The sequence below is a fragment of the Tachyglossus aculeatus genome, chromosome 15 (genome assembly GCF_015852505.1).
Source record: "Tachyglossus aculeatus isolate mTacAcu1 chromosome 15, mTacAcu1.pri, whole genome shotgun sequence".
NCBI lineage: Eukaryota > Metazoa > Chordata > Mammalia > Monotremata > Tachyglossidae > Tachyglossus > Tachyglossus aculeatus.
The window spans coordinates 3,508,418-3,524,646 of NC_052080.1; the positions used below are offsets into that span (position 1 = coordinate 3,508,418).

Genomic DNA, 16,229 nt, shown 5'->3' on the forward strand with positions numbered 1-16,229 from the left:
AAGCGCTTAGTACAGTGCTCTGCACACAGTAAGCGCTCAATAAATGCTATCGAATGAATGAATCTGCTTCAAAAAAACCATGACGGGTGTCCACCATTTTCAACCCTCAGGCCCCTGCTAAAGTTTTTATACCCAAAATGGATCTCGGCAGAAAGGGCTGCAGGGAGGGCGTTCAGCTCAGAGGGCTTTCTCTCGTGCCCCAGACTACCAGAAGACCATCGAACTCAGTCCCTGCTAAGATGGTAAGCTCCTTGCGGGCAGCGAACCTGCCTACCGACTCCGTTAAATTGTACTCTCCCAAGCCCTTTGTACAGTGCTCTGCACACAGTAAGTGCTCAATACATACCACTAACTGACTGGATTACCCGTGGGAAAATCTCAGAAAATGAGGTAATCGAATCGTCAAAGAGGGAAACCACGCTGACGCACAAAAGGAAAGGACACTAGTGGTACAGGGCTTTGTTCCGACAAGTCGGATCAAGGATAAAATCTTCGAGCCACAAGGTAGAGGACTTGAAAGGAACACAGAAAGGATAGTCTCGTCCCAAATGCTAATGGAGACACAAAGATGATATTCATTTGCATTACGTCGGAAAAATGAGAAAAATAGATTCCTTAAGCCAGCGTTCTCTCCTCCTGGAGGCCAAACAACAGATTTAAATAACTCGGCTACATTTCCCATTCAAAGGCAAATATTTGGGGACCAAGATACATATTGAACCCCTACGGAGGCAGGAGTGAATCAAGTAACAGATGCAAACTGCATCTGCGCTAAAAGCACAAGGAATTTTTTCGTTGAAATGGAAAAGGCACATTTCCCTCACAGATTGATGGCTGGATTAGGTAGGTGAAATTCAGTGACCTTTGAAAACAGGAGTGCTAAATGACTTTAGACAGGCCGAGATGGAAATATTTGGTAGCCGTCTTGGTTTCCACGGAGCAAATATGATGCACTAGGCCTGGAGCCTTGGGGGGAGGAACGGTCTTCCTCTACTTGGGATGGGGAACGACGATGAGATTCTACTACTATTACATCATCCAGGGCACACCTTACACATCTTCCTGTGGTCACAATACACCCATCCACTACACAACATACATACCATCCAGTATACATCACACACACCAATCGATATACACAGTCATCACCATCCAGTACACTCAATAATCGCCAACCAATACATGCAGTAATCACATTCCAGTACATACAATAATGACTATCCAGTAGACGCAATAATCACTGTCCAGTACACACAATAATGATCATCCAGTAGACGCAATAAATCGCCATCCAGTAGATGCAGTAATCGCCATCCAGTACACATGTTGTATCTTCTAGACCATGAGCCCACTGTTGGGTAGGGACTGTCTCTATATGTTGTCAACTTGTACTTCCCAAGCACTTAGTACAGTGCTCTGCACACAGTAAGCGCTCAATAAATACGATTGATTGATTGATCACCATCTAGAATATGATACACACCATTCAGCACACAAGATACACACCATTAGATGTACACAATTATCACCATCCAGTACCCTCAATAATGACCATCGAGTAGACGCAATTATCACAACCCATTCCATGCAATGATCACCATCCAGCACACATAATACATATCATCCAGCACACACGATACACAATATCCAGAACACACAATAAATGCCAGCTCCACTGTCACCAAGCAGCCAGGGCCAGCATCCCCGATCGAGGGTAGAGGGAAGGGGGATAGAGGCCCAAGCCCCAAACAATGTCCAGACCACGAAGCCTCCTCCATGAAGCTGGGGGGAGAAGTGCGAAAAAAGAAAATAAACCCTCTGCTTTACTTGTTGCAATTTTCTCTTTTTATTTAACATTACTAAATCCCTCCTAAAAAGGAAAAAAAAATATAAACATAGAAAAATATACCCAGTACAGTCCCTTAGACTGTACGTTCGTTGTGTATTTTTCTCTCGCAAGCACTTAGTACAGTGCTCTGCATTCAATCAATCAATCGTATTTATTGAGCGCTTACTGTGTGCAGAGCACTGTACTAAGCGCTTGGGAAGTACAAGTTGGCAACATATAGAGACAGTCCCTACCCAACAGTGGGCTCACGTAAGCACTTTATAAATACCACTGCTGGACTGATTGAAATATATTGAAATATAGTGGAAGCTCTCACTAAACTGTAAATGCAAACAATACACGCTCACCAAAACCTGGATTATTTCACACTATTTCAGCAGCTAATGGATTCTCTTAAACTGCCCATGTTCACCAGCTCAGTTGCGAATTAAAAAGGAGGAGGGAGATACCGCAGGGATTCGATTTTTTTTTTTCCCGACTTCTAACGGTCGGAGATAACATTTTAACAAATTGACTTCTCTAATTACTAGTTTCCAGAAGGTAATTCACTTTTTAAAATGTTAAATACGGGAGCCTAGTAATTAATCCGAACGATCCCTGGGAATTCCTCTCTTGGCCAATCCGGCGTTGGCCTCTGTGGCCACTCAGCTCTAGCGGTGTGGGGAAGGATGGGGATCAAGATAAAGATCTGATCACTTCAGGTTATTAGCAGCACTAATGGAAAGCAGTCTTGCCTAGTGGTTAGAACAGGGGCCTGAGAGATAGACTCCCCCCCCTTTTAGACTGTGAGCCCACTGTTGGGTAGGGACTGTCTCTATATGTTGTCAACTTGTACTTCCCAAGTGCTTAGTACAGTGCTCTGCACACAGTAAGTGCTCAATAAATACGATTGATTGATTGATTGATTGAGGTAACGGAGGCACAGAGAAGCGAAGTGACTTGCCCCGGGTCAACACAGCAGACAGGTGGCAGAGCCGGGATTAGAACCCAGGTCCTTCTGACTCCAAAGACTGGGCCCTTCCCACTAGGCCAGGCTGCTTCTCTTTATACGTACATAAGTGATCCAAAAGTCATGGAAACAGGAGTCGCAGCTTGGCGTGCTGGAAAGAGCATAGCCTAGGAGTCAAAGGTCGTGGGTTCTAATCCTGGCTCCACCACTTGTCTGCTGGGGGACCTTGGGCAAGTCACTTCACTTCTCTGGCCCTCAGTTACCTCTTCTGTAAAATGAGGATTAAATCCTACTTCCTTCTTCCTAGACAGCGAGCTACATGTGGGAAAGGGACTACATCCAAACTGATAATCTTATATCTATCCCAGAATTTAGAACAGTGCCTGGCACATAGTAAGCACTTACCAAATATAATTCATTCATTTAATCGTATTTATTGAGCACTTACTGTGTGCAGAGCACCGTGGGAAGTACAAGTTGGCAACATATAGAGATGGTCCCTACCCAACAACGGGCTCACAGTCTAGAAGGATATAATGATAATCATAGAAAAAATTAAATAAAACAATGAAAAGTGTGGTATTTGGTAAGGGTTTCCTATGTGCCAAGCACTGAACTAAGCGCTGGGTTAGACACAACCCACCTGTTTCGTTGTCTGTCTCCCCCTTCTAGACTGTGAACCTGTTGTTGGATAGGGACCGTCGCTACATGTTGCCGACTTGTACTTCCCAAGCGCTTAGTACAGTGCTCTGCACACAGTAAACGCTCAATAAATACAACTGAATGAATGAATACCGGATAACCCGGACTCTCAAGTGGGAGGAACCGGCCCTGAGCTCCTTGTGGGCAGGGAATATATCTGTTTATTGTCATACTGTACTCTCCCAAGTGCTTAGTACAGTGCTCTGCAAACAGTACATGCTCAATAAATACGACTGAATGAATGGAGAAGCAGCGTCGCTCAGTGGAAAGAGCCTGGGCTTTGGAGTCAGAGGCCATGGGTTCAAATCCCAGCCCCGCCAACTGTAAGCTGTGTGACTTTGGGCAAGTCACTTCACTTCTCTGTGCCTCAGTTACCTCATCTGCAAAATGGGGATTAAAACTGTGAGCCCCCCGTGGGACAACCTGACCACCTTGTAACCTCCCCAGCGCCTAGAACAGTGCTTTGCACAGAGTATAAGCTTAATAAATGCCATTATTATTATCATTATTATTCTGCAGATGAAAGAACTGAGGCCCAGAGAAGTAAAGTGACTTGCCCAAGGTCACAGAGCAGACAAGTGGTGAAGGCTGGATTAGAACCCAAGTCCTCTGGCACCCAGGCCCAGGCTCTTTCCACTAGGCCTCACTGCTTCTCACGCTGCCTCTAGGTAGAGAAATGACTATGCATAGTACCAAATCAGAAAATTACAATATCATTAATTGGTTCTGCGCAAATCATCATCGATAGGCATTTCCGCTGACAAAAAAAACCCGACCAAGCCATATGTGTTCTTAAACTGCCAGGATAACTGCAACATTAATAACGGAACCTCGTAACTGACAGGTTAATCACTATTAATTTACTCTCCTGATACAAATAAGAAAAAGATGGATTAAAAACCGATATAAACCTGGGGGCAAATGCGACTCAGCTTGCTAATTGATAGCGACGTATGAGAGACACATCCTGGAAAGCAGCGCGGTGTTGTGGATAGGAGTCAGACGGTCATGGGTTCTAATTCTGCCTCTGCCACCTGTCTGATTCTCTGGGCCTCAGTTGGCTCATCGGGAAAATGGGGATTAAGACTGTGAGCCCCACGTGGGACGAGGACTGTGCCCGCCCCAATTTGCGTGTATCCATCCCTGTGCTTAGTACAGTGCCTGGCACAGAGTAAGTACTGAACAAATACCACAATTATTATTATTACTATTATTAATTCCTTCTCTTATGGTGTGTGTGGGGGGGAAACTAAGTCAAAAACCTTTACATTGTGCTAAATGTTCCCGTCCGCAGTTTGGGAATTATTCAGGCTGGTCTGAAAGTTGGAGAAAGTTGGGCTAATTAAATCCCCTGGCCTAGGAATGAGTCAAATGTTGGTAATTTAATTTCTAACCCCTTTCCCACCTTGCCACTGTCATTTCAACACTGCTGTGTCAGCCACCCTCTTGTGTACATACACCAGAGAGATCAATTCTGTAGATATACTATATCTTATTATATATAATTATATAATAAGATATTATTATATCTTTATTATATTATATAATATATTATATACTATAATAATATCTTATTATATATAATTATATAAGATATTATGTCTTTATTATATTACATACTATATTATATATTATATTATAATAATATATAATATATTATATAATATATTACTATATTATATAATATATTACTATATTATATAATAGTATATTATTATTATTATTATATACTACATCCTTCCAGAACATAAGCACTACTCATGGATAGAAACCCGTTTTTCTCCTACCTTCGATCTGCATGTTTTTAATAATAATAATAATGACATTTGTTAAGCGCTTACTATGTGCAAAGCACTGTTCTAAGCGCTGGGCTGGGGGGGGAATACAAGGTGATCAGGTTGTCCCATGTGGGGCTCACAGTCATCATTCCCATTTTACAGATGAGGTAACTGAGGCTCCGAGAAGTTAAGTGACCTCCCCGGGGTCACATAGCAGACGTGGCAGAGCGGGATTCGAACCCATGACCTGCGACTCCAAAGCCCGTGCTCTTTTCCACTGGGCCACGCTGCTTGACACCTGACGCCCCTTATGAGATTGTAAATCCTTGAGGGCAGAGATTGTATCTACTCACTGTAATGTACTCCTACGGTGGTCTGCACACAGAAAGATCAATGGCATTTATTGAGCGCTTACTCTGTGCACAGCACTGTGTTAAGCGCTTGGGAGAGTATAATACAACAGAGTTTGTAGATATGTTCCCTGTCCGCAAGGAGCTTCCAGGCTAAAGGATTCTCGATGAAAACTACTGATCAATGATGAATCGCTTCGATTTGGACTAGTTTCAGGGCTCTGGTCCACCGTGCCCTGCAAATTATAAAAAAAATTTCTTACTTACTGCTTTGAGATCTTCATTGAGGTAAGTATCATTCATTATAAACTGAGGATAGCCCACTTTTGCCAAAACAGCTCTTGCCTTTAAATAGAAAAGAAGACAATTTGATTAATAATGATAATAATAATAATAATGGCATTTATTAAGCGCTTACTACATGCAAAGAACTGTTCTAAGCGCTGGGGAGGTTACAAGGTGATCAGGTTGTCCCACGTGGGGCTCACAGTCTTAATCCCCGTTTTACAGATGAGGGAACTGAGGCCCAGAGAAGTGACTTGCCCAAAGTCACACAGCTGACAAGTGGTGGAGCCGGGATTTGAACCCATGACCTCTGACTCCAAAGCCCGGGCTCTTTCCACTAACCATTTGTGCTGATAACTGATATGTATAAATGTGGTTATCACTTGGAGACTTTTTTATAGTATTTGTTAAGCGCTTATATAAGTGCCAGGCAGTGTACTAAGTGCTGGGGTGGATGCAAGCTAATCAGGTTGGACACAGTTCGTGTCCCACAAAGGGTTTACCAGTCTTAATTTTCATTATCCCGATGAGGAAACTGAGGCCCAGAGAAGTGAAGGGACTTACCCAGGGTCACACAGCAGACAAGTGGTGGAGCCAGGATTAGAACCCAGGTCCTTCTGACTCTCAAGCCCATGCTCTATCCACTAGGTCACACTTTACTCCTTTTTGTGATGAAAATGGATGATCCCAGGTAATGGGAAAATGTCTTTGGCCATGAATGGTGACATGTTTTGCCTCCTGTAGACTTGTAAGCTCGTTGTGGGCAAGGCGTATGTCTACCAACTCTGTTGTATTGGACTCTCCCAAGACCTTAGTACAGCACCCTGCTTGGGAGAGTATCAAATAGGTAGACGACACAGTCGCTTTACTCAGGGACCTTGTAGACTAGCAGGGGAGAGCAAAGGTGCTCTTCAATAAGTAAGTGAGCGTCAACCGTGTGCACTGAACTATGTCCTTGGGAGATGACCAAAGAGGTGTTCGTTAAGCACTTAATCAATCAATCAATCATATTTATTGAGCGCTTACTATGTGCAGAGCACTGTACTAAGCGCTTGGGAAGTACAAATTGGCAACCTATAGAGACAGTCCCTGCCCAACATTGGGCTCACAGTCTAAAAGGGGGAGACAAAGAACAAAACCAAACATACTAACAAAATAAAATAAATACAATAGATAGGTACAAGTAAAATAAATAAATAAATAAATAGAGTAATAAATATGTACAAACATATATACATATATACAGGTGTTGTGGGGAAGGGAAGGAGGTAAGATGGGGGGGATGGAGACTTACCGGGTTCCAGGCACTGTACTAAGCGCTATGGTACATACGAGTTAATCAAGTGGGACACAGTCCCTAACGGAGGTGAGATTCCCAATCTTAATTCCCATTTTACAAGAGGAGGGAAATGAGGCACATAAAAGTGAAGTGACTTGCCCAAGGTCACACGGCAGATGAGGAGTCAGAATTAGCACCCAGGTCCTTCTGATTCCCAGGCCTGTGCTCTATCCACTAAGCCACACTGCTTCTCTGTTGAGCGCATTCCTCTTCCTTGTCTTCCTCAAAAGCATCTGCTCCCCAGTATCCCCAGAATTCTTCGGGGAAATGGATCAATAACCAAGAGAGGGACTCACTCTGAAAATCCCTGTGACGTAAAGGCAACTCACCGAGTCCTCAAGTACCTGAAAAATGGCGCTCCCGAATTTTCCAAAGTGAACTTTCCTATTCTGCTGTGTTTGAGGATGCCCCAAATCCATGCTAATCCAATTACAGTCCGTTGAAATATGAACGGAAAGTACGCTTTGGAAGTGAGAACTCTTCATAGCAAAGTCTCACTCCACTTAATTAAAAGATTAATTCGAACCTCAATCCCCGGTGAATAGGTTTGGAGTTTTCATTCTTCCCAGAATGCGAAAGATGCGCTTGGCATCCGTTCTCTCGCGTCAAGAGCATCTACTGCAATTGAAGATTTCAGAGGAGCGGCATGGAGTAGTGGACAGAGCATGGGGCCGGGAGTTAGAAGGTCACGGATTCTAATCCTGGCTCCACCACTTGTCAGCTGTGTGACCTTGGGCAAGTCGCCTCACTTCTCTGTGCCTCAGTTCCCTCAGTTGTTAAATGAGGATTGAGACTGTGAGCCCCATGTGGGACAGGGACTGTATCCAACCCCAGAGCTTAGTACAGTGACCGGAATGCCGTAAGTGCTTTAACGAACACCATAATTATTATTATTATTGTAAGAAGAGAAGCGGCTAGCCTGTGGAAAGAGCACGGGTTTGGGAGTCAGGAGACTGTAATCTCGGCTCTAGAATTAGCCTGCTATGAGATCCTGGGCAAGTCATTTACCTTCTCTGTGGCCGCAGTTTCCTCATCTGTAAAATGGGGATTCAATACCTGCTCTCCCTACTCTCGGACTGTTAACCCCATGTAATAATAATAATTACAGTGCTTGTTCAAGTGCTTACTATGTGCCCAGCACTGTTCTAAGCACTGGGCTAGATACAAGTTAATCAGGTGGAACACAGTTCCTGTCCCACATGGGGCTCACCCGCTAAACCCCCATTTTACAGAGGAGGAAACTGAGGCAAAGAGAAGTGAAGTGACTTGCCCAAGGTCCCACGGGCCTTCTGACTCCCAGTCCCGGGCTCTATCCACTAATCAATCAATCGTATTTATTGAGCGCTTACTGTGTGCAGGGCACTGTACTAAGCGCTTGGGAATTCCAAGTTGGCAACATATAGAGACAGTCCCTACCCAACAGTGGGCTCACAGTCTAAAAGGGGGAGACAGAGAACAAAACCAAACATACTAACAAAATAAAATAAATAGAATAGATATGTACAAGTATCTAAGCCACCCTGCTTCTCGTGGGACAGGGACAGTACTTGATGTGATTATCTTTTATCTACCAGAGCACTTACTGCAGTTTTGGGGGCATAATAACCCATCATTATTATTATTATCATCAATATTAACAGTAACATTAATTAGATCCCATCATCACACCAAACTTTACCACAATGCTCTACTCCAACCTGTCATTAGAGGTTCATGGTGCTTATATACATTGTTTTTTATCACTGTTTTTAAATCTCTTTATATTGTTTGGTCAGTTTTCTGGATCTCAGGAATACATTGGTGCTCTTTATTAATGTTCTTTACAGTTCTGCTAGACTGTAAACTCCTTGAAGGCAGGAATCTTGCCCACCAAGTCTATTGTAGTGTTCTCTCCCATGTGCTTAGTACGGCGCTCTGAAAGCCACTTAACTTCTCTGGGCCTCAGTTAACTCATCTGTAAAATGGGGATTAAGACTGTGAGCCCTACCTGGGACAACCTGCTTACCTTGTATCTACCCAAGCGCTTAGAACAGTACTTGGCACATAATACCCATCTTACCTCCTTCCCTTCCCCACAGCGCCTGTATATATGTATATATGTTTGTACATATTTATTACTCTATTTATTTATTTATTTATTTATTTTACTTGTACATATTTATTCTATTTATTTTATTTTGTTAGTATGCTTGGTTTTGTTTCTGTCTCCCCCTTTTAGACTGTGAGCCCACTGTTGGGTAGGGGCTGTCTCTATATGTTGCCAATTTGTACTTCCCAAGTGCTTAGTACAGTGCTCTGCACATAGTAAGCGCTCAATAAATACGATTGATGATAATACATGTTTAACAAAGACCATCATCATTATTATTATTACTAAAGGGGAATGCACTCAATAAATACCACCGACTGAGCTTCAAATTACAGCCATAACAAAACTTTATTGAGCCCTCTTCCATTTAACTCCCTAGTTTCATGGAATCAATGAATAATGCTACCTGGAAGTTCTGATTTTCCTGGAAGTCTTCCAGGGAGCAAAGAAGCATTTTTCCCTCACCTCATTCGTCCTTGGTTCTCTGTCCTCTTTTTTTTTTTATGGCATCTGTTAAACACCTACTAAGTGCCAGGTACTGTAGTGAAAGTGCTGGAGTAGATAGAAGCTAATCAGGATTCACAGAGTTCATGTTCTACTTGGGGCTCACAGTCATAATCCCCATTTTTAAATAGGGATTAATCCCCTTTAATTGATTGATGGATTAATCCTAATTAGTGCCCATTAATGGAGACTAATCCCCATTAATTGATGGAGACTAATCCCCATTAAATGATGGATTGATTGATCCCAATTAATTCTCTGTCCTCTTTTTTTTATGGCATCTGTTAAACACCTACTAAGTGCCAGGTACTGTAGTGAAAGTGCTGGGGTAGATAGAAGCTAATCAAGATGCACAGAGTTCATGTTCTACTTGGGGCTCACAGTCATAATCCCCATTTTTAAATAGGGATGAATCCCCTTTAAGTGATTGATGGATTAATCCTAATTAGTCCCCATTAATGGAGACTAATCCCCATTAATTGATGGAGACTAATCCCCATTAAATGATGGAGACTAATCCCCATTAAATGATGGATTGATTGATCCCAATTAATTAATCAATCCTGGTTTTAAAGTCCTCTTGCTTCCCTTCTCCACAAAGATTTCCCCAAGGGCAGAGATGGCACTAGAATCCAAGCCTCCTGATTTCTGATCCCAAGGTCTTTCCCACTAGACCACAATGCCTTAATTATTAATAAAACTGAGGGTACTGTTAAGCACTGACTATATGCTAAACACTGTTCTAAGCACTGGGGAAGATACAAGTTCATCAGGTTAAACACAGTCCCTGTCCCACATGGGGCTCACACTCTGAATCCCCATTTTACAGATGAGGGAACTGAGGCCCAGAGAAGTGAAGTGATTTGCCCAAGGTCATAAAGCAGACAAGTGGCAGAGCCGGGATTAGAACCCAGGTCTTTCTGACTTGCTGGCCCATACTCTATTCACTAAGCCTTGACTGTATGTATATATACATATATATATATATATATATATATATATATATATACCCATATTCATATATATATGAAGTCGTATGTGTACATATATACATAACTATATATATAAAACTGTACATGTGTGTATATATATATAACTGTATATATATATATATATATAAAACTGTATATACATATATATATATAGGGAGAGAGAGAGAGAGAGAGAAGCAGCGTGGCTCAGTGGAAAGAGCCCGGGCTTTCGAGTCAGAGGTCAGGGGTTCAAATCCCGGCTCTGCCAATTGTTAGCTGTGTGACTTTGGGCAAGTCACTTCATTTCTCTGGGCCTCAGTTCCCTCATCTGTAAAATGGGGATTAAGATCGTGAGCCCCATGTGGGACAACCTGATCACCTTGTATCTCCCCATCGCTTAGAACAGCGCTTTGCACACAGTAAGCGCTTAACAAATACCATTATTATTATTATATAAAACTATATATAAAAACTATATATATAAAACACCTATAAAGTTTTCTAAAAGCTCATCTTGAACAAACATTTTATTCTACAAATATCTGGTCTGATAATCACAGGACCCCTATCTCAGCAACCGATAATGCTAAGACCAGATAAGACCCTGAACTTTTATCATCAGGCAAAACAGATTCATTATCCGAGGCATTGGATCAGGAGTCTAATTACCAAAAGCAGATCGGCTTGAAGACAAACATGAGAGGGATTAAATCTAAATTGTTTTCAAATCCTGATAAGTTGGAAGCCGTTATTTGCCTTTGTGTACCATTTCTTCCCTGTTTCTGATGGAATAAATTCATCCAATAATTTCCTCATCAGGACAGAGCAAGTGCATTAAATACATAATTACAAAAGCTGGTGCTGCCCATCAAATAATTAACATTTATTTTTCCTGTTTAAGAAGAACAATGTCAAAAATGAAATTGTCACTCAAGGGTGTTGGAAAGCAAACTGCTTATAAAATGAGGAGATGATTTGAAGTCCAAGAACCTACCTGATCCAGCACTGCATTTCCTCCTTATTTCCACGGTCTGCACTGAAGAATAGTAGTATGACGAAGGAATGTCCTCACGAACCCACAATTTTGGACTTAAAATTTCCAAGACAGTGCCCAATTAAGGCAGTATGCCTCAATTAAATCAAATTCCGAACATCGGGGTTTAAATTTTCTGTTATTTAATAATAATAATAATGGTATTTGTTAAGCTCTTATTATGTGCCATGCACAGTTCTAAGCAATGGAGTAGATACAAGGTAATCAGGTTGTCCCACTTGGGGTTCACAGTCTTAATCCCCATTTGACAGATGAGGGAACTGAGGCCCAGAGAAGTGAAGTGACTTGCCAAAGGTCACACAGCTGAAAAGTGGCGGAGGTGGGATAATAATAATAATAATGATGGCATTTGTTAAGCGCTTACTATGTGCAAAACACTGTTCTAAATGCTGGGAGGATACGAGGTGATCGGGTTGTCCCACAGGGGGCTCACAGTCTTAACCTCCATTTTACAGATGAGGTAACTGAGGCCCAGAGAAGTGAAGTGACTTGCCCAAAGTCACCCAGCTGACAAGTGGCAGAGCCGGGATTAGAACCCATGACCTCTGACGCCCAAGCCCATGCTCTTTCCCCTAAGCCATGCTGCTTCCAACTACTATTAATAGTAATGATGGTATTTAATAAATCCTTATTTATTACGTGCTAAGCCCTAGGGTAGATTAGAAGCGGAAATAGTCCCAGACCTACTTGGGGCTCACTGTCTGAGAGGGAGGAAAAAGGGGTGTCAGCCCCATTTTATCACTCCATCAACGGTATTTCTTAAGCACTTACAGTGTGTAGAGCACTGTACTAAGCGTTCAGGAGAGTCCGATACAGTGGAGTTGGTAGACATGATTCGAGGTCTTCATCAGTCTCGTTGCGGCTAAGAATAATAATTAATCGTTGTGGTGTGGGTTAAGCACTTACCATGTGCCGAACACTGCATTAAGCGCTCGGGGAGATAATAATAATGATGATAGCATTTTATTAAGCGCTTACTATGTGCAAAGCACTGTTCTAAGCGCTGGGGAGGTTACAAGGTGATCAGGTTGTCCCACGGGGGGCTCACAGTTTCAATCCCCATTTTACAGATCCCGCAAACCCCATGCTCTGACTGCCAAGTCTGGGCTCTTTCCGCTAGGCCACACCGCTTCTCGTTATAGGTACAGAAAATGAGCCAAAGCTCACGGAAACAGGAGAAGCAGCGTGGTCATGGGTTCTAATCATCATCATCAATCGTATTTATTGAGCGCTTACTGTGTGCAGAGCACTGTACTAAGCGCTTGGGAAGTACAAGTTGGCAACAGTGGGTTCTAATCCCGGCTCCACTGCTTGCCTGCTGTGTGACCATGGGCAAGTCACTTAACTCCTCTGTGCCTCAGTGTCCTCATCTGGAAAATGGGGATGAAGACTGTGAGCCCCCTGTGGGACAACCTGATTACCTTGTATTTAATAATAATAATAATAATAATGATGGTATTTGTTAAGCGCTTACTATGTGCAAAGCACTGTTCTAAGCGCTGGGGAGGTTACAAGGTGATCAGGTTGTCCCATGGTGGGGGGCTAACAGTTTCAATCCCCATTTTAAAGATGAGGTAACTGAGGCACAGAGAAGTTAAGTGACTTTACTTCAGCACTTAGAACAGTGCTTGGCTAGTAAACGCTTAAACACCAACATTATTATTACTTCACTTCTCTAAGCCTCAGTTCCCTCATCTGGAAAATGAGGATTAAGTTGAACCCCATTTACTTGTATCTATGCTAGAGCTTAGTACAGCGCCTGGCACATAGTAAGTGCTTTACAAATACCATCGTTTCACTCCAGCACTTAGAAGAGTGCTTGGCACCTAGTAAGGGCTGAACAAATACATCTATTATTATTATCATCAATCGTATTTATTGAGCGCTTACTATGTGCAGAGCACTGTACTAAGCGCTTATTATTATTACCACTATTATCACACACGTCCGCAGCTATCCGAACACACGCCGCCACCTACACACAGTCACAATCAGCTCTGCGGAATGAAAACACAACCACCCACAAACATACACAAACACACCCGTTATTTTCATCCCGGAGCTTGGGTCCTTCAGCGGTCTAAGAGTCCCACCGCAAGGCTTCCCTGAGAACTACAAGCTTCAGGAACAAAAGAAAGGAAACTGAGGCTTTTTATCGGGGGGACCTAATAGTGCCCACTCCCGTCGGCATAGCCTGCTGGCTAGGGCCGGGCCTAAGAATCAGAAGGTCACGGGTTCCAATCCCACCGCCGCTGCTTGTCTGCCTGTGTGGCCCTGGAGGAGCTCCTTCACTTCTCCGGGCCTCAGTTCCCTCCTCTGGAAAATGGGGATGAAGACTGTGAGCCCCACACGGGACAGGGACTCTGTCCAAGCCGATTTGCTTGCATCCACGCCGGCGCTTGGTACAGTGCCTGGCACATAGGAAGCGCTTCACAAATACCAGGATTGGTATCCCGTTTAAGGGAGTATCCCGAGCTGTCGGCCGGAGCGGGAGGAAGGTGGTGGCCCTCGTACAATCCTTTCCACACAATCAATCAATCAATCGTATTTATTGAGCGCTTACACAATAAGCGCTAAATAAATATGACTGACCAAATGAATGACCGATGAGAGATCGCAGTCCCGGTCGGCTTTTACCTTCTCTGTGGCTCTCCTTTTCGTCTCTGCGTCCATCCAATCGTTCTCTTTGTGCAACATGTCCACGAAGGCCCAGCGAATCCCTTCCACTAACTCCTCCATCTAGGAAAAAAATGGCCTTCCCGTCATAAAGAGGTTCGGAGGGTACAGAGAAGCAGCGTGGCTCAGTGGAAAGAGCATGGGCTTTGGAGTCAGAGGTCATGGGTTCAAATCCCGGCTCCGCCAATTGTCAGCTGTGTGACTTTGGGCAAGTCACTTAACTTCGCTGGGCCTCAGTTACCTCATGTATAAAATGGGGATTAAAACTGTGAGCCCCCCATGGGACAACCTGATCACCTTGTAGCCTCCCCAGTGCTTAGAACAGTGCTTTGCACATAGTAAGCGCTTAACAAATACCATCATTATTATTATTATTATTATTACAGCGGGCCGGAAATCCGGGAGGACGCTAGAGCCTGGAGACCCCCTTCTAACCTGGGAATTGTGGTATTTGCTAAGCATTTACTATGTAAGGGAAGCAGCGTGGCTTACTGGAAAGAGCACAGTCTTGGGAGTCAGAAGTCGTGGGTTCTGATTCCGGCTCTGCCACTTGTCAGCTGTGTGACTTTGGGCAAGTCACTTCACTTCTCTGTGCCTCAATTACCTCATCTGTAAAATGGGGATGAAGACTGTGAGCCCCCCGTGGGACAACCTGATTACGTTGTAACCTCCCCAGTGCTTAGAACACTGTGTTGCACATAGAAAGCACTTAAAAAAGTCCCATGGGGGGCTCACAGTCTTAATCCCCATCTTACAGATGAGATAACTGAGGCCCAGAGAAGTTAAGTGACTTGCCCAAAGTCACACAGATGACAATTGGTGGGGCCGGGATTTGAACCCGTGACCTCTGACTCCAAAGCCCGTGCTCTCTCCACTGAGCCACACTGCTTCTCTACCTAGTATTACCTAGTGCTCAGTTTATAAATAAAGGTGGGGATTTGATTCCAATCAATGCATCCATAAAAATGATAAAGAAAAGCGGTGTGACCTAGTGGCTAGAGAACGAGTCAGATGACCTGGGTTCTAATCCCAGCTCCGCCACTCATCTGCTGTGTGAACTTGGGCAAGTTGCTTCACTTCTCTGGGCCTCAGCGACTTCACCTGTAAAATGGGGCTGTGAGCCCCATTTCTAGACTGTAAGCGTGGTGTGGGCAAGGATTCTCTCTCTTTATTGCTGAATGGTACTTTCCAAGCACTTAGTACAGTGCTCTGCACAGAGTACACACTCAATAAATACACCTGAATGAATAAACATGGGCCATCTGTAGCGGGTATCTTTCCCAGGGCTTAGAATGGTGCCTGGCACAAAGTAGGTGCTTAACAGCGCTTAGAACAGTGCTTTGCACATAGTAAGCGCTTAATAAATGCCATTAAAAAAACCAAAAAAACCCAAAAAAAAACAAATACCATTAAAAACAAAACTAAACAAAACAAACGACTTGTAAATTATAGGGTTGATTGATAGGAGGGAAAAGCAGAAGGACAAGAAGTTTCGCTGAGGAGAATTTGCTGACATTTAGTGGCTTTAATGTCTTTACTTCAAGGTCCCAAATTGGCATTCCTTGCTTCCTCATTTGCTTCCCAACTTGTCGAAATCTGGTTAGGGAATCCAGGACATTCACAACCCGGTGGAGGATCCCAAATAGGTACTCACCTGCAGGGTAACCGTGAGCAAGCTACTTA

At 43.4% G+C, this 16,229-nt stretch overlaps 1 protein-coding gene across 1 annotated transcript in view; it reads right to left on the bottom strand.

Moving 5' to 3' along the window:
* Positions 1-16,229, bottom strand: part of PHEX (phosphate regulating endopeptidase homolog X-linked) — an 82,231-nt gene that overhangs the window by 21,937 nt on the left and 44,065 nt on the right. The window contains exons 12-13 of the mRNA XM_038757279.1: positions 14,508-14,609; positions 5,896-5,973 (exon numbers count right to left, since the gene is read on the bottom strand). Of these exons, the coding sequence (XP_038613207.1) occupies positions 5,896-5,973; positions 14,508-14,609 (180 nt within the window). The remainder of the gene's footprint in view (positions 1-5,895; positions 5,974-14,507; positions 14,610-16,229) is intronic.